This window comes from Emydura macquarii, unplaced genomic scaffold (genome assembly GCF_026122565.2).
Source record: "Emydura macquarii macquarii isolate MOO-44397 ecotype Brisbane River unplaced genomic scaffold, CSIRO-AGI_Emac_v2 contig_2246, whole genome shotgun sequence".
Classification (NCBI taxonomy): domain Eukaryota; kingdom Metazoa; phylum Chordata; order Testudines; family Chelidae; genus Emydura; species Emydura macquarii.
Genome location: NW_027132383.1, coordinates 3,731,799 through 3,750,308, shown reverse-complemented (window position 1 = coordinate 3,750,308; position 18,510 = coordinate 3,731,799). Strand labels below are relative to the sequence as shown.

At 46.4% G+C, this 18,510-nt stretch overlaps 1 protein-coding gene across 23 annotated transcripts in view; it reads right to left on the bottom strand.

Moving 5' to 3' along the window:
* The window catches only part of SCRIB (scribble planar cell polarity protein), a 216,294-nt gene that overhangs the window by 46,010 nt on the left and 151,774 nt on the right, over window positions 1–18,510 (bottom strand). For 21 of the 23 annotated variants that reach the window (XR_010922039.1, XM_067560190.1, XM_067560200.1 and 18 more), the window contains 3 exons: window positions 11,904–12,011; window positions 9,787–9,834; window positions 9,267–9,426 (listed from right to left, as the gene is read on the bottom strand). Coding sequence is in view for 22 of the 23 variants with exons in the window: in XM_067560190.1 (XP_067416291.1) it covers window positions 9,267–9,426; window positions 9,787–9,834; window positions 11,904–12,011 (316 nt within the window). In the remaining variant the exon portion in view is untranslated. The remainder of the gene's footprint in view (window positions 1–9,266; window positions 9,427–9,786; window positions 9,835–11,903; window positions 12,012–18,510) is intronic. The other 2 variants (XM_067560203.1, XM_067560213.1) reach the window with 1 other exon arrangement.

Genomic DNA, 18,510 nt, shown 5'->3' with positions numbered 1-18,510 from the left:
GGAGATACCACCAAATAAGAGCCGCAGGAGGATACAGGAACAGTTGCAGAGGATTGCAAAGGAGAATAGTAGACGAGAGAACTTCCAGCCAGAAAGAACAGGGTTAGGCTGGAGAATTGTACTGTCACCAGGAAAAGGCACGTCTATGTAATTGGGGACTCCCTACTGAGAAGAACAGACAGGCCTGTAACTAGCGCTGATCCGGAGAACAGAAGGGTGTGCTGTCTGCCAAGTGCTAAGATGAGGGATGTGGACCTGAGGTAGAAAAGTATCCTAACAGGAGCAAGAAAGAATCCACTGATCGTCCTTCATGGGAGTACAGATGATATAGCTAGATTCTCGCTGGAACGTATCAAAGGAGACTATGCCAGGCTAGGGAAGACTCTTCAGGAAATCGAGGCTCAGGTGATCTTCATTGGGATTCTATCTGTCCCTAGAGAAGGAAAACAAAGCCGTGACAAGATTCTGATGATCAACAGATGGCTCTGGCAGTAGTGCTAGGAGGAGGGTTTTGGAATGTATGGTAACTGGGAGGCACTCATGAAGAGAGGCCTGTTCTCTTGGGATGGACTTCACCTGAGTAGAGAGGGAAATGCACTTCTAGGATGGAGGCTGGCACAACTGATTAAGAAAGCTTTGAACTAGGGAGTTGGGGGAGATGGTTGGGAGCTGCCCGGGTAATCTCCATGCCTGATTTTAGCATTGACACAGAGAAAATGAAGTAAGAAAGGACACAGCAGTGGAGAGCAGAATGGACATTAAGAAGAAGGGTAGTGTAGATACCAGTTTAATAGGTGACATTGGCAGTAGAATGACTGTGCCAAATCAGGTAAGGAACGTGAGCGAAGCCAAACAGCAAAAATTAAGATGTTTGTATACCAATGTGAGGAGCCTGAGTAAAAAAAAGTGGAGGAACTAGAGCTACTGGTAGAGGAAGTGAAACCAGATATTACAGGAATAACAGAAACATGGTGGAATAGTAGTCACGACTGGTATACAAGAATTGAAGGGTATATGCTGTTTAGGAAAGAAAGATACAAACGCAAAGGTGGTGGAATAGCATTGTATATCAATGAAGAGGTAGACTGTAAAGAAATTAGAAGTTAAGGAAATTGATAAGACAGAGTCTGTCTGGGTAAAAATCACACTGGGGAAGAAAACTACTAGCATTTCCCTTGGGATAGTACTTGGGGTGTGCTACAGACCAATGGGATCTGATTTGGACATGGATAGAGATCTCTTTAAGGCTTTTAATGAAGTATATACTACTGGGAACTGTGTAATTATGAGAGACTTTAACTTCCCAGATATAGACTGGAGGACAAATGCTAGTAGTAATAATAGGGCCCAGATTTTCCTGGATGTGATAGTTGATGGATCTCTTCACCAAATAGTTACTGAACCAACAAGAGGGGATGCCATTTTAGATTTGGTATTGGTGAGTAGTGAGGACTTCATAGAAGAACTGGTTATAGGGGGACAACCTTGGTCCAAGCGACCATGAGCTAATTCAGTTCAAACTAAAAGCCTACAAAGAGTGGAAGATGGGAGGGATCAGCAAAGAAAGCTACCTCTTGGAGGTCAGAACGTGTAGAGATAAGTGAGAAAGGCCAAAAGCCAAGCAGAGTTGGACCTTGCAAAGGGAATTAAAACCAATAGTAAAAGATTCTATAGCTATATAAACAGGAAGAAAACAAAGAAAGAAGAAGTGGGACCACTAAGCACTGAGGATAGAGTGGAGGTTAAGGATAATCTAGGCATGGCCGAATAGCTAAACAAATACTTTGCCTCCCTTTTTAATTAAGCTAATGAAGATCTTGGGCATAGTGGTAGGGTGACTAATGGGAATGAGGATACGGAGGTAGAAATTACCACATCCAAGGTAGAAGCCAAATGCGAACTGCTTAATGGGACTAAATGGGGGGGGGGAGGGGAGGGGACGGAGGGAGAGATAATCTCCGTCCAGGAATATTAAAGGAACTAGCACATGAAATTGCAAGCCCATTAACAAGGATTTTTAATGAATCTATAAAGTCGGGGGATGCACTGTATGACTGGAGAATTGCTAACATAGTTTCTATTTTTCAGAAAGGGAAAAAAAAGCGATCTGGGTAATTACAGGCCTGTTAGTTTGACCTCAGTAGTATGTAAGGTCTTGGAAAAATTTTTGAAAGAGAAAGTAGTTAAAGACATCAAGGTTAACGGAAATTGGGATAAAATATAACATGGCTTTACAAAAGGTAGATCGTGCCAGGCCAACCTGATCTCCTTTTTTGAGAAGATAACAGATTTTTTAGACAAAGAAAATGCAGTGAATCTAATTTACCTAGATTTCAGTATGGCATTTGATACAGTTCCACATGGGGAATTATTAGTTAAATTGGAAAATATGGGGATTAATATGAAAATTGAAAGGTGGACAAAGCACTGGTTAAAGGGGAGACTACAACAAGTCACAATGAAAGGTGAACTGTCAGGCTGGAGAGAGGTTACTAGTGGAGTTTCTCAGGGATCGGTTTTGGGACCAATCTTATTTAACCTTTTTATTACTGATCTTGGCACAAAAAGTGGGAATGTGCCAATAAAGTTTGCAGATGACACAAAGTTGGGAGGTATTACCAATACAGAGAAGGATCAGAATATCATACAGGAAGATCTGGATGACCTTTTAAACTGGAGTAATAGAAATAGCATGACATTTAATAGTGGAAAGTGCAAGGTCATGCATTTAGGGACTAATAACAAGAATTTCTGCTATAAGCTGGGGACACATCAGTTTGAAGTGACAGAGGAGGAGGACTTGGGAGTATTGGTTGATCACAGGAGGACTATGAGCCGTCAACGTGATGTGGCCGTGAAAAAAGCTAATGTGGTCCTTGGATACATCAGACGAGGTATTTCCAGTAGAGAGAGGGAGGTGTTAGTACTGTTATACAAGGCACTGGTGAGACCTCATCTGGAATACTGTGTGCAGTTCTGTTCCCCCATGTTTAAGAAACATTAATTCAAACTAGAACAGGTGCAGAGAAGGGCTACCAAGATGATCTGTGGAATGGAAAATCTGCCTTATGAGAGGAGACTCAAAGAGCTTGGCTTGTTTAGCCTAACCAAAAAGGTTAAGGGGAGATATTATTGCGCTCTATAAATACATCAGAGGGATAAATACCAGGGAGGGAGAGGAATTATTTAAGTTCAGTGCCAATGTGGACACAAGAACTAATGGATATAAACGGGCCATCAGGAAGCTTAGACTTGAAATTAGACAGGTTTCTAACCATCAGAGGAGTGAAGTTCTGGAATAGCCTTCCAAGGAGAGCAATGGGGGCAAAAAACCTAGCTGGCTTCAAAACTGAGTTTGATAAATTTATGGAGGGGATGGTATGATGGGACAGCCTAGTTTGGCAATTGACTGATCTTTGACTACTGGTGGTAGATATGCCAATGGCCTGTGAAGGGATGTTAGATGGCAGGGGTTCTGAGTTATTACAGAGAATTCTTTCTTGGGTGTCTGGCTGGTGAGTCTTGCCCACATGCTCAGGGTTTAACTGATCACCATATTTGGGGCCAGGAAGGAATTTTCCCCAGGGCAGATTGGCAAAGGCTCTGGGGGTTTTTCGCATTACTCTGTAGCATGTGGCACGGCTCACTTGCTTGTGGATTCTCTGTACCTTAAAGTCTTTAAACCATGATTTGAGGACTCTAATAATTCAGTCAGAGGTTAGAGGCTTATTACAGGAGTGGATGAGGTTCTGTGGCCTGTATTGTGCAGGAGGTCAGACTAGATGATCATATTGACCCTCTTACGTTACTGTCTATGAGTCTATGATCACTCAAGGAAGGAAAGGCTATTGCAGAGAAACTAAATGAATTCTTTGCATCGGTCTACACGGCTGAGGATGTGAGGGAGATTCCCAAACCTGAGCCATTCTTTTTAGGTGACAAATCTGAGGAACTGACCTAGATTGAGATATCATTGGAGGAGGTTTTGGAACAAATTGATAAATTAAACAGTAATAAGGTTACCAGGACCAGATGGTATCCACCCAAGAGTTCTGAAGGAACTCAAATGTGAAACGGCAGTACAACTAACTGTGGTGTGTAACCTATAATTTAAATCATTTTCTGTACCAGATGACTGGAGGATAGCTAATGTGACACCAATTTTTTAAAAAGGCCCCAGAGGCAATACTGGCAATTACAGGCTAGTCGGCCTAACCTCAGTACCAGGCAAATTGGTTGAAACTAGAGTAAAGAACAGAATTATCAGACACATAGATAAATATGATGTGTTGGGGAAAAGTCAACATGGCTTTTGTAAAGTGAAACCATGTCTCACCAATCTACTAGAATTCTTTGAGGGGGTTAACAAGCATGTGGACAAGAGTGATCCAGTGGTTATACAGTACTTAGATTTTTAGAAAGCCTTTGAGAAGGTCCCTCACCCAAGGCTCTTAAGCAAAGTAAGCAAAGTATCCCATGACTAAGAGGGAAGGTCCTCTCCTGGATCAGTAACTCGTTAAAAGATAGGAAACAAAGGGTAAGAATAAATGGTGAGTTTTCAGAATGGAGGTAAATAGTGGTGTCCCCCAGGGGTCTGTACTGGGACCAGAACTGTTCAACATATTCATAAATGATCTGGAAAAGGGGTAAACAGTGAGGTGGCAAAATTTGCAGATGATACAAAACTACTCAAGATAGTTAAGTCCAAAGCAGACTATGAGGAGTTACAAAGGGATCTCACAAAACTGGGTTACTGGACAACAAAATGGCAGATGAAATTTAATGTTGATAAATGCAAATTAGTACACATTGGAAAACATAATCCCAGGTATACATATAAAATGATGGGGTCTAAATTAGCTGTTACCACTCAAGAAAGAGATCTTGACACAAAAATTAGGGGTCACCAAATGAAATTAATAGGCAGCAGGTTTAAAACAAACATAAGGAAGTATTTCTTCAAACAACACACAGTAAGCCTGTGGAACTCTTTGCCAAGGGATGTTGTGAAGGCCAAGACTATAACAGGGTTCAAAAAAGACTAGATAAGTTCATGGAGGATAGGTCCATCAATGGCTATTAGCCAGGATAGGCAGGGATTGCTGTTTGCCAGAGGCTGGAAATGGCTGATGGGATGGATCACTTGATGATTACCTGTTCTGTTCATTCCCTCTGAAGCACCTGGCGTTGGCCACTGTTGGAATCAGAAGACAGGATACTGGGCTATATGGACCATTGGTCTGACCCAGTATGGCCATTCCTATGCTAGATTGAAGGTATTTGTGATGAGAACGCGTTATGGTGATATGAAATTAATTGTTCTTTAAGATGAAGAATGCAAACCAATTGTTTGACAAGAGTGAGGGTAAAACAAAGGCTAGAGTTTGTATATGGAAGCAAAACTTGTTAATGGAAGTGTTGAGCATCCTTTGATCTAGTATTGGTCAGAGACCACCATCCTATCTCGGGAATCTGGAAGTACCTTGAATAGAACTCTGAATTCCCTTGGGACGTCCTCTATAACTCCTACTTTGAGAATTGCAACAACTTCTGTTCAACAGTTTCTCATGAAAGGATCCCTGACTATGAAGATGAAAGGAGAACTGGGAGGGTGAGGAATCTTGAACGATATTGGATACCCACTGTAGATTATCTCCAATTCCCACTTGTCTATAGTTATAAAAGTCCTACAGTAGGAGAAATGGGACAACCAGACTCTGAATGGGAGAGAACAAAAATGACTAGGGGGCTGGAGCACAAGACTTATGAGGAGAGGCTGAGAGAACTAGGCTTGCTTAGTCTGCAGAATAAAAGAATGAGGGGGGATTTGATAGCAGCCTTTAACTACCTGAAAGGGGGTTCCAGGGAGGATGGAGCTAGGCTGTTATCAATGGTAGGAGATGACGGAACAGGGAGCAATGGTCTCAAGTTGCAGTGTGGGAGGTCTAGGTTGGATATTAGGAAAACGTTTTTCACTAGGAGGGTGGTGAAGCACTGGAATGTGTTACCTAGGGAGGTGGTGGAATCTCCATCCTTAGAGGTTTTTAAGATGTGGCTTAACAAAGCCCTGTCTGGGATGATTTAGCTGAAGTTAGTCCTGCTTTGGAGCAGGGGGTTGAACTAGATATCTCCTGAGATCCCTTCCAACTCTAATATGCTATGATAATCTTGAGGTAATTTTGTGTTGCAGTTCGTCAAATCTGGGACCTAGGGCCCCACCCTGTAGATGTTACAAAAGATTGTTTGCCTCTAAGTCTTGGTTTAAAATTTCTTCTTTTTTGTCAAGAATGTTGAGATGCATACTGCAGAAAATACTGCCTCCTCTGAGTTAGGTGTGAAGATGAAGGGTACTGTTGCCTTTGATATCTGAAGAGTGACATCCCTGGTTTTCATTTTGGTTGCTGATGAAAACTCAGGGACCATAGAATCATAGAATATTAGAGCTGGAAGGGACCTCAGGAAGTATCTAGTCCAACCCCCTGCTCACAGCAGGACAAACCCCAGCTAAATCATCCCAGCCAGGGCTTTGTTAAGCTGCAGCTTAAAAACCTCTAAAGATGAAGATTCCACCACCTCCCTAGGTAACCTTGCAGTATATCTAGTCTCCTTCATTCTTTCCAGAACCTCATTGGTCTTGGTACTAAAAAAGTTCTCTCCCTCAAAAGGAGATCTTCAATTTTTGGTCTCTGGCAGGAGTCCTGATGTTTTAAGCATAGCAAACCTTTTTATAGAAACTGTAGGTGCAACAGTTCTCACCACAGAATCTGAGGAGTCAAAGGTTGTCCACAAGGCATATTTTACCACCTTCTATAATGACTGCATTCACCCAGTTTCCTCTGCTTGTCAGGAAGGAATTTGGTGGGTATTAATCTCTCCCCAAGATGACACTGGTAGCAAACCATGACTGCTTGATAGTTTACTACCCTTAAACCTAAAGCAGAGGAAAAGAAAACTTTCCTTCCTCATAGATCAATTTTTCCCCATCTTTGCTTGAGGGTGTAGAATGAATTAATCTTCCTAATGATCTTTGGATATCTGCCTATTACTAGGGAGAATGGGTATGAATCTATGAAAAATCCTGTTGGAGAATTATGCTTATTAAGGCCCTAAAATTAAGACACCCTTCAAACTGCAACACAGGGAAAATTCCTAACAAAACGTTTTTGTAATGGTTCGCAAATATCATGTTGGACTTTGTAAAAGGCCCCTCCATGTTTAAAGAAGATAAGAAATGCTGACATAAAAGGGTCATTGTGTTTTCCATAACTCCCCCACGTTCAAATAAAAATTAGTTGATGTACACATACTGAATTATGAAGTATAAAGATGAAGAACTGTTAAATGATAACATTAAAAGTTTTGCTACTTTAATAGTAACAATAGCCTCAGCGACATGCTTCTTAGCTCTGCTTACAGAGCTCTGATGTCCTTAGCCTCTATTCTGATCTGAAATTCTTGGATCCAAGGGGGTTGTCATTCATGGATTGGATCTGCTCATAGAAACTGGTTCCAATGACATCTCTCTCTCTTTAGGTTCCAGATCCATGAACGTAGAGTCCTTTTTCACCCTTTTAGAGGTGAAAATCAACGAGGATGCTGAATCCGAGGTAGGCACCAGAACCGAGGAAGACAGAATCATAGAAATGTGGGGCTGGAAGGGACCTCGAGAAGTCATCAGTTCAGACCGCTGCACTGTGGCAGGAGCAAGTAAACCTACACCATCACTGACAGGTGTTTGTCCAACTTGTTTTTAAAAGCTTCAAGTGATGGGGACTACACGACCTCTCTTGGAAGCCTATTCCAGAACTTAACTACCCTAATAGTTTTTCCTAATATCTAACGTAAATCTCCCTTGCTGCAGAAGAAGCCCATTATTTCTTATCTATCTTCAGTGAACATGGAGAACAATTGATCACTGTCCTCTTTATAACATCCCCTAACATACTGGAAGACTGGTAACAGATCCCCCCTCAGTCTTCTTTTCTCCACTAAACATGCCCAGGTTTTGTTGTTTTTTTTTAAACTTTTCCTCATAGGTCAACATCTTACGTTTCTGCTTCATGTTCTCTGCAGATGTGATTGGGGCAGATACTGGTTATGTATCTTCTCAAGATTAGTCATTCTTTTGGATCCAGTCATCTTTGCTGATAACACCTTTTAAAGTGTTCTGTTTTGCCTTTCTGTCCTTGCTCTTCGTGTAAATATGGTGCAAACACAGCATCTCAAAGGAAAAATCTATTTTTGAGGCATGCAAAACACTGAGAATGCACACTGGATGCAGGAAAGACTGCTGAGCAGGAAGAACAGCGTTTAAATCTTGGCTTCTTAGTTTTCAGATCTGCCATAGAGGAAACTTCCATATGGAGTCGAAACGTACTTACTTATTGCTAAAGACTACCTATCCAAAATTGTAACTATTTACTATGTACAATCTTAATCTAAAACCTTTAAATCAAAATGTTTTTATATAGCACAGGTATCAAAAATAAGTTCTGGACTCCAGGTCCAGAGAGGTTCGTAGTCTGCCACTGCTGGCAGTTGGAAGAAGTGCTGCAACCCTTTTTATAGCTTCAGTCGCAGAACATTCAGAAACAGTGTAAGGATACAGAGTACAGAAGTAGCGTATGAGTGTTCCAATGGGCACTGTTAGCTAAAGTTCATTGTCAGAGCTGTACAGGCCACCCCATCCCATCAGTAGGAATATGCAAAGGCCAATCAAAAGTACAATCTCAGCTTCCATTTTAAAAAAGTATGTTTCTAGCACTCCTGACTGTGCAGTAAAGCTTCAAAATGTGACCCATAAGGGCTCAAAAGCCAGAACACAAGGAAAGACCCAACATGTATCATTTTAAAGACAGTCTCATGATTTTTCAGGGCTGATCATAATTGTTTAATATTTTACTATAATATTGCTTGAGACACTCCCCCTTATGAATAAACAGGAACCCCAGGAGTCAATAGCTGGAAATTAGAATAACATTTCTAATCATCAGAGGAGCAAGGTTCTGGAACAGCCCTCCAGTAGGAGTAGTGGTGGGAAACAACCCACCAACTTTTAAGATTGAGCTTGATAAATTTATGAATGGGATTATATGACAGGGTTGCCTGTAATAGTAGTGGACTGGACTCAGGAGGTCCCTTCCAGTCCCATGTTCCAATAGGCAGAATTTCCCCCCCTCTCTCCAAAAGCCAACAGGCAGGATACTCCCCACAGGGACAGAGCCACCAAAAAGAAACCCAACACCCCAACATTGATTCCATCGCACCTTCTTCCTCCTTCATTTTCTTCAAGTCATCCTCTCCCACCAGGGACACACGCTTGGGGGGCTTCTCCACCTGTTGTTGTTTCACCTCGATCTCAAAGTACTTTTGCCTCTCGCGGAAGGATCGCTGCTCTGGGCTGTGCAGTAACCCGGGCGACAGCATCTGTGACAGCCACAGCAGCACGTCAGCCACTAAACACCCTACCCTGTAACCAATCCCCCGAGGCAAGTGCCCCTTACCTACCTTTCTCATGTCACTATTGCACATCCATTCCCTTCTGGCATGCACCCTGTGCCCTTCCTTGGATCCCTGCCCCACATCTAATCCCCTGGGGTATATGCCCCATGCCTGCTTTCATCAGTTCTCAACCCCATGTCTGCACCCTCTCTCTACCTTCCCTCTACACTGCTCCAGATGGGAACTTTGCCTCATATCTACCCACACTGAGATCCTGCCCTCAATCCCCAAGGTCTGTGATCAAGACTCCCAACTCCAATTCCATTTCCAGCCACTGAAACTCACCTTAGGAGAATCTTTAGGTTTCTCTGTGCTTGTCTGATCATGCATCTCCTGAGGAGAGAGAGAAAAGGAAAACTTCTGAGAGAGTGGCACTCCTTCTCTTTGCCTCCCCCACTGCCCCATACCTTTCGAAACAGAACAGCACCTCCTGCCCCCAGTCTCATTCCTGACCCACGCATGATAGAATCATATCATAGAGGATTAAGGTTGTAAGGGAGCTCAGGAGGTATCTAGTCCAACCCCCTGCTCAAAGCAGGACCAACCCCAACTAAATCATCCCAGCCAGGGCTTTGTCAAGATGGGCCTAAAAGCCTCTAAGGATTGAGATTCCACCACCTCCCTAGGTAACCCATTCCAGTGCTTCACCACCCCCCTAGTGAAAAACTGTTTCCTAATATCTAACCTAGACCTCCCCCACTGCAACTTGAGACCATTGCTCCTTGTTCTGTCTTCTACCACCACTGAGAACAGCCTAGCTCCATCCTCCCTAGAACCCCTTTTTAGGTAGTTAAAGGCTGCCATCAAATCCCCCCTCATTCTTCTCTTCTGCAGACTAAACAAGCCTAGTTCCCTCAGCCTCCCCTCATAAGTCATGTGCTCCAGCACCCTAAACATTTTTATTTGCCCTCTGCTGGTCTCCTTCTAATTTGGCCACATCCTTTCTGTAATGGGGGGCCCGAAACTGGACACAGTACTCCAAATGAGGCCTCACCAATGCCAAACAGAGGGAAATAATCACTTCCCTCGATCTGCTGAAAATGCTCCTACTGATGCAGTGCAATACGCTGTTCTTGGAAATAAGGGCACACTGCTGACTCATATCCAGCTTCTTATCCACTGTAACCCCCAGGTCCTTTTCTGCAGAACTGTTGCCTAGCTCGTCGGTCCCCAGTCTGTAGTTGTGCATGGGATTCTTCCGTCCTAAGTGCAGGACTCTGCACTTGTCCTTGTTGAACCTCATCAGATTTATTTTGGCCCAATCTTCTAATTTGTCTAAATCACTCTGTATCCTATCCCTGCCTTCCAGGGTATCTACTACTCCCCCCATCTTAGTGTCCTCTGCAAACCTGCTGAGGGTGCAATCCACCCCATCCTCCAGATCATTAATGAAGATGTTGAACAAAACTGACCACAGCACCGATCCCTGGGGCACTCCGCTCATTGCGGCTGCCAACTAGACATTGAGCCATTGATCATTACCTATATAGCCCAATGATCTAGTCAGCTTTCTATTTGTCTTATAGTCCACTTACCCAACCCACACTTCTGTAACTTGCTGATAAGAATACTGTGGGAGACTACATCAACAGCTTTGCTAAAGTCAAGGTATATCACGTCCACCGCTTTCTCCACATCCACAGAGCCAGTCATCTCATCACAGAAGGCAATCAGGTTGGTCAGACATGACTTGCCCTGGGTGACTCTATGCTGACTGCTCCTGATCACCTCTCTCTCTTCCAAGTGCCTCTATATGATTCCTTGAGAACCCGCTCCATGAATTTTCTGGGGACTGAGGTGAGCCTGACCGGTCCGTAGGTCCCCGCATCTTCCTTCTTCCCTTTTTTGAAGATGGGCACTAGATTTGCCTTTTTCCAATCATCTGGGACCCCCACAATCGACACGAGTTTTCAAAGATAATGGCCAATGGCTCTGCAATCACATCAGCCAACTCCCTCAGCACCCTAGAATGCATTGCCTCCGGCACCATGGACTTGTGCATGTCCAGCCTTTCTAAATAGTCCTGAACCTGTTCTTTCATCTCTGAGGGCTGCTCACCGCCTCCCCATTCTGTGCTGCCCAGTGCAGCAGTCTCGGAGCTGACCTTGTCCATGAAGACAGAGGCAAAAAAAGCATTGAATACTTCAGCTTTTCACTAGGTTGCCAACCCCATTTTGCAAGAGGCACACACTTCCCCTGACTTTCTTCTTGTTATTAACATACCTGTAGAAATCCTTCTCATTACCCTTCATGTCCTTGCTAGCTGCAACTCCAGTTGTGTTTTGGCCTTCCTGATTTCACTCCTGCATGCTCAAGCAGTATTTTTATGTTCCCAGTATCCCATCATCCCTGTCCACCCCAGTGTGTGTGCAACCAGTTCATCATCTCTGCCCAACCCCTACCTTATCTGCCTGTGACTCAAGGAGAGGATGTGATAGGGGCACTGCTGCAAAGGTCTTGTATGCCTGCTTGACACTGACTGGGACATCCTCAGGTGAGGGGGGATGCAGCTGCAGAGACAGACAAAGGAGATCAGGATAATCACAGCTGCTATAAAGAACAGAACAGGAAAAGAACCACCCAGCCCCTTTTTTGTGTGTCGAAGCCTGGAGAGTGGAGCATCAGAGACAGAGTCCCCAGCCTCATGCAGAGTGAAGAGTAGCTGATAATACCAGCCTGTGTGTCATGCAATGTGGCTTCCCTGAAGAAAGAACGGTCACTAACCTTTCCATAACTGTTGTTCTTCAAGAGTGTTGCTCATGTCCATTCCACTTTCGGCGTGTATGCACGCTGCGTGCATGGTTGTCGGAGACTATTCCCTTAGTGGTATCCGTCAGGCTGGCTCTAGTGTCCTCTGGTGCCATGTGCTCATGTACCAGTATAAGGGGCCTGGCCAGGGCCTGGCCAGCTCCATACCCCCTCAGTTCCTTTTTGCAACAGAAGGGCAGGAAGTGGATCGTGGAATGAACATGAGCAACACATCTCGAAGAACAAGTTACAGAAACGTTAGTAACCATTTTTCCTTCGAGTGCTTGCTCATGTCCATTCCATGTTAGGTGACTTCCGAGGAGGTGGGCTCAGAGTTCCTGGATAGGCAGATTACAGCATTGCTCAATCAAACTTGGCATCATCTCTTGCCTGCTGGGTGATGGTGCAGTGGGAGGAGAAGGTACGTACCGAGGATCAGGTTGCAGCTCTGCAAATGTCGTGAATCTGAACCTGGGCCAGGAATGCCACTGATGAATCATAGAATCATAGAATATTAGAGTTGGAAGGGACCTCAGGATTGTTCTTGGAATGGGTGGCCAAGATTGCAGGTGGCAGGATGCTCACCTGCTCATAGCACATGCGACTGCAGTAAATGATCCAGGATGAAATTTTCTGGGCTGAAACTGGGAGGTCTTTCATCCTGTCTGCTACTGCCACAAAGAGCTGCGTCCGTTTGTGAAACAGTTTGGTCCTTTCTATGTAGAAGGCCAGGGCATGTCTAACATTCAGCATGTGGAGACAATGCTCCTCCACATTCTTGTGTGGTTTCAGGAAGAAAACTGGCAGGAAAATAGCCTGATTATGGTGAAACTGTGAAACCACCTTCGGAAGGAATGTGGGCAGGGGCGAAGCTGCACCTTATCTTTAATGGACACTGTATGTGAGGGTTCTGATGTAAGGGCCTTCATTTCTGAGACACTCCAGGCCGAGGTAATCACTACCAGGAAGGTGATCTTCCAGGAGAGATAGGAAAAGGGGAATGGTCCCAGCGGCTCGAAGGGAGGGGCACAGACTTTTGACAGGACCAGGTTTAGGTCTATCATGGGGCAAGCGTGCGTGCCCTGTTTGGGGTTGGTAGGGGTCGCTAGAGCCCTGCGGCTGTGTGTCTCGACCCCCTTAGCCTCAGAGGGTGCAACTTAATGGCCAAAGTCAATGTGGCTGTTCTCTCCCTCAGAACTCTAGGGCCTAATGGCCAGAGACAATATTGCTGCCCCTTCCCTCAGGGCAATGTGGCCCAATGGCCAGAGGCAATATGTTGGCAGGGCAGCGAGGCTCAGTGGCCAGCATCAGCTGGATGGCCCTGGTGCACAGGGCAGCGAGGCTTAAGGGTCAGAGTTAATAAAGTGGCCCTTTCAGTCAGGGCAGCGGGGCCTAGTGGCTGGAATCAATAAAGTCACCCACCTCTGTGGGATAATGTAGCCTATTGGCATGTTGGGGAAGTGGGGTGCCACCTACGGGTCTGGGGCACCTGGGGCAATGGGGTTCAGGTTCTCCCAGCTCCACCAAGCCCCAGCCCAGGGCCCTGGCAGTGGCGGGGGTACTCACCACCAAGTTAGCGGGGATCCTCCTGAAACACACTGACCAATTTCCATATTCTCCCCTGGACTACTTCCTACCCTGTCTTCTGTCGTGATGATCCACAATTCCCCGGGGCCTCCAAGGTCTTCAGCCAGTGCAGCTCCTGGCAGCTTGGTCCCTTTTCTGGGTTCGTCTGACAGCTTGAAATCCATCTGGGACTCGGCATGCCTTAGCTCTGGGTTTGGAGCCTGCAGCAACTCCCTGGAGAGAGACGTCAGTCTGCATCCTTCCCCTGCAGCAGCCAGCCCTGACTGAGCTGCTTGGCTCCCTCTTATATCCAGTCTCCAGCCAGAACATACCCAGCAGGGTCAAGGGGGTATGACCGCCTCAGTTCACAGGGTAGAGTTAACCTTGATGAATCAGTGTGGAGCAAGCATATCCCATCATAAGGTCCCTCAGAGGAATGGGGTCATGAATTTGAGGGCAAAGTCTCTCTAAGCCCTTGAGAAAGCAGATGGACATTTTGTGTGAAAAGACAGACCTACCATTCACCAGAGGGTGGAAGGCTGAGATTGCTGTTAGGTGTACCCTGATCGAAGTAGCTAGGCCCTGTTGTTTCAGATGGAGAACTCCAACTGTACTCCAGCACAGATTGGACAGTTGACTGAGCAGGTCAGAGGCCTCATTGGGATATCCACACCAAGAAACTTCCACATGGTAAGGTAAGTAGCTCTAGTGGTAGAAGGCTTCCTACTACATAGGAAGACCCACCGGACTTGTTCTGAACAGGCTAGCTCCACTGGATTTAACCATGGAGCTTCCATGCAGTTCAGGTGGAGCTATCGGATATGATCTTGCAATATCAGGTCAGGGAGGGGAGGGAGCAGCAATGGAGTCGCTATTGACATGCCCAATAACATGACAAAGCAGTGCTGAAACGGCTATGCAGGATTTATAAGACTGACTCTTATTTGTCCCACTTGACTTTCAGTGGGACCTTGTTCACAACAGGAATAAGAGAAACGCATAGAACAGGGTCTTTGTCCATGGAAGTAGGAAGGCACCTGCAAGTGGGCTGCGCCCGTGTAATGAGCAAAACAGCTGACATTTCCTGTTCTGTCTGGCTGTGAACAGGTCTACAGGTCTACCCCACCTCTGGAAGATGAACCTGGCTGTGTCAGGGCGAAGGGACCACTCATGGTGAGAAAAGAAAGATCTGCTGAGGTGATCTGCCAGAGTATTACAGGCTCCTGGAAGGATGGAGTGCTGCATTTGTGGGATATCTGTGTGCAGCACCCCATCCACCATGGCCTCTTGACACAGGACGAACAAGTGTGCTCCTCCCTGCCTGTTGATGTAGAACATGGCTGCCATGTTCTCCTTAAGTACTAGCACAACATTGCCTGTCATCTGGAGTAGAAACACCGGGCATGCTGGGGGACTGCTCTGAGCGCTCTGACATTTATATGCAAGGAGAGCTCCTCCTAGGACCATAGGCCTTGAGTCCTGAAGTGCTGTAGATGAGCCCCACAACCTAGATTAGATGTATCCAAGATTAGGGATACTGATGGCTGGGGACTGACAAAAGGAATATCCAAGTCCCGCAAAGGGGTATCCCTCCATCAGTTGAGGGAGTCGAGTGCTGGGCTGGGAAATGTTAGCACTGAGTCTAAATGGTGACAGCTTGGCCAATACACCCAGGCTAGCCAGGCATGAAGGGGTCTGAGGCACAGTCTTGCATGCTGCATCACATAAGTGCACACGGCCATGTGACCTAAAAGTTTGAGGCACAAATGGGCTGTCATGATTGGGTGGGCCTTGACCTGCAATATGAGCACCTACATTGTCTGGAAGCGAGCCTCTGGGAGGAAGGCTCTGATCCGGGTGGAACTGAGCATCGCACTAATAAACTATACTCTGAATGGGGATAAAAGTTGACTTCTGCTCATTTATCAATAGGTCTAGGGCTCGGAAGGACTAAACCGATGCTGGCTCTCGCCTGGGCCTCAGACCGGCCCTTGATCAGCCAGTCATCAAGGTAGGGATAGACTCGTACCCCTCGCCTTCTGAGGAAAGCCACCACCACAGCTATGCATTTTGTGAAAACTCAGGGGTCTGCCAACAGGCCAAAGAGGAGGACGATGAATTGGTAGTGGGCCTGGTTCTTGATGAACCTTAGGAACCTTTTGTGGCCCTGGAAAATGGAAATGTGGAACTAGGCATCTTTCAAGTTGAGGGTGACATACCAGTCCCCTGGATCCAGGGAGGGAATAACGGAGGCCAGGGAGACCATGTGGAGCTTCTTGAGATAGCTGATGAAGTGAAGCAGGTCTAGGATGGGTCGGAGACCTTAACTGGCCTTAGGAATTCACATTGTGGGTGGCACCCTGCTGCCCTTGCCTGTCTCTTTTGTTGGCTGCTGTGACCACAAGGGACCTGGGAGGGGGATAGGAACATAGGTACTCATATCCTTTGGCTCTTTTTGAAGTGGGGGGCAGAGAGGATGGGGTCTGCCATAGGGATTTGACTGGATCCATAACATCCTCATTGGGAGGTAGGGCCACCATTGACAGGGCCACCGTGGCCAAGATGTCAATCAGGCTGTGGAAGGATTCTTTAAGCACCTCCACTTCCACCCTTAGGTTAGAAGCTACCCTTTTCAATAGCTGCTGATGGGCTCTGAAGTCATCCTGAGGTGTCGAGCCGCTCAGCCCCGACACAACTTCATCTGGGAAGTTGGAAGCCTGGACTGGCAGAGGGAGTTCCTCCTCCTCTTCTGCACTAACCACGTTATGTAGCCACAAATCCCGAGTATCAGTACCAGGTTCAGTACCAGAGTGTGGGTCAGGTGCCAGACTGTGTGGCAGAGTGGCCCTTTTCTTGGACACTGCAGAGTATGAACAGCTGGAAGGCAGTCCCACTACTGAGGGAAAACCCCTCAGATTCCAGAAAGGCCACTGGACTTGCATAGACCGCTGCCCACTGGGCCAAGTGCCTGGAGAGGTTCTTGCAACAGGATCTGACGAAACATTAGCCAAGAACTGGTATCAGCCCCTTGGCTGAGTGCATGACTCCAACTCCAATGATGAGTCGGCTTGTGGGAACCATGGGGAGGCGGTATCCCTTGCTTCTGGGAGGTTTGGTTTCCCGCTGGTCAGCACCAGAGGACCCGGTGCTGGATGGGAGCTTGGTGCAACATGTTCCCTTCTGCTTGACATCCTTGCTAATGCCGGATCTTGCCCTGCCAGTGTCAGTGATATTGGGAGTGCCATCAGGTCCCTGGCAATGGCAAACACCTCTAGGGTGGACAGTACTGCAATCCCACTGGCGCCACAATGTCCCCCCAGACTCAACGGCACTTGCGAGAAGGGCAGAGTTGACAGTGCCGCTTGCAGGGCAGAAGCAGAGGAGTGGCCCAATACATGTTGCACCCCTCTGCACTCATAAAATCATATAAGATTAGGGTTGGAAGAGACTTCAGGAGTTCATCTAGTCCAACCCCGTGCTCAAAGCAGGACCAATCCCAACTAAATCATCCCAGTTAGAGATTTGTCAAGCTGGGCCTTAAAAGCCTTTAAGGATGGAGATTCTGCCATCTTCTTGGAGCTGGAGCACATGACTTATAAGGAGAGGCTAAGGGAACTGTGTTTATTTAGTCTGCAGAACAGAAGAATGAGGCGGGATTTAATAGCAGCCTTCAACTACCTAAAGGTGGGGTTCCAAAGAGGATGGAGCTAGGCTGTTCCCAGTAGTGGCAGATGACAGAACTTTAGGAGCACAGTCTCAAATTGCAGCTGGGGAGGTCTAGGTTGGACCTTAGGAAAAGGTTTTTCACTAGGAGGGTGGTGAAGCACTGGAATGGGTTACCTAGGGAGGTGGTGGAATCTCCATCCTTTGAGGTTTCTAAGGCCCGGCTTGACAAAGCCCTGGCTGGGATGATTTAGTTGGGGTTGGTCCTGCTTTGAGCAGGGGGTTGGACTAGATACCTCCTGAGATCCCTTCCAACCCTCATCTTCTATGATTCTATGAACATCTTGCCTAGGCAGAAGCTGTTCCAGTGATGGTCACAGGTGGTAAGAAGGAACTGAGAGGATGTGGGGCTGGCTGGGCCTCTTATACCAGCATGAGTGTGTGGCCCAAGAGGGCGCTAGAGCCAGCCCAATGGATACCACTGATGGAAAAATCTCCAGTGACTGTGCATCCATCCAGTGGGCGTACACCCCAACATGGAATGGACATGAGCAAGCACTTGAAGAGCATATTACGCTGCTGGCTCTCATTTCCTGGATAGGCCGGTGTCAAAGCTTCTTCTAGTGCAGAGTCTCCTTGGTTCAATGGGGGTTTCACTTCTGAGTTATTGGGTCAGGTGGCAGTGCTGCTCCTAGACCCCACGGGGATTTCAGCTCAGCCACACCAACATGTGTCTGCCTGGAAGCAATGGGCTCTCTGGATTGGAAGTTGCTCCCACAGGGCAGCTACACACTGGACTCCAGTCTCTGAGTCTGGATTAGGTATGCCAGATTTTAGGTTACCTCACAGTATAGAACAAACCTGAGCCTGGTCTCTGGGGCTAGTCTGGCCATTTTGGACATTTGGCAAAGCATGCGTCCACACACCCTTAGGCTGAGGGCTCCTGTGGATTTCTGTGGTCCTCTTACTAGCATTGAGCGCATCTCAGTTGCCTTCTGGGCAGGAATCTATCATCTACAGGAACCCTTCATT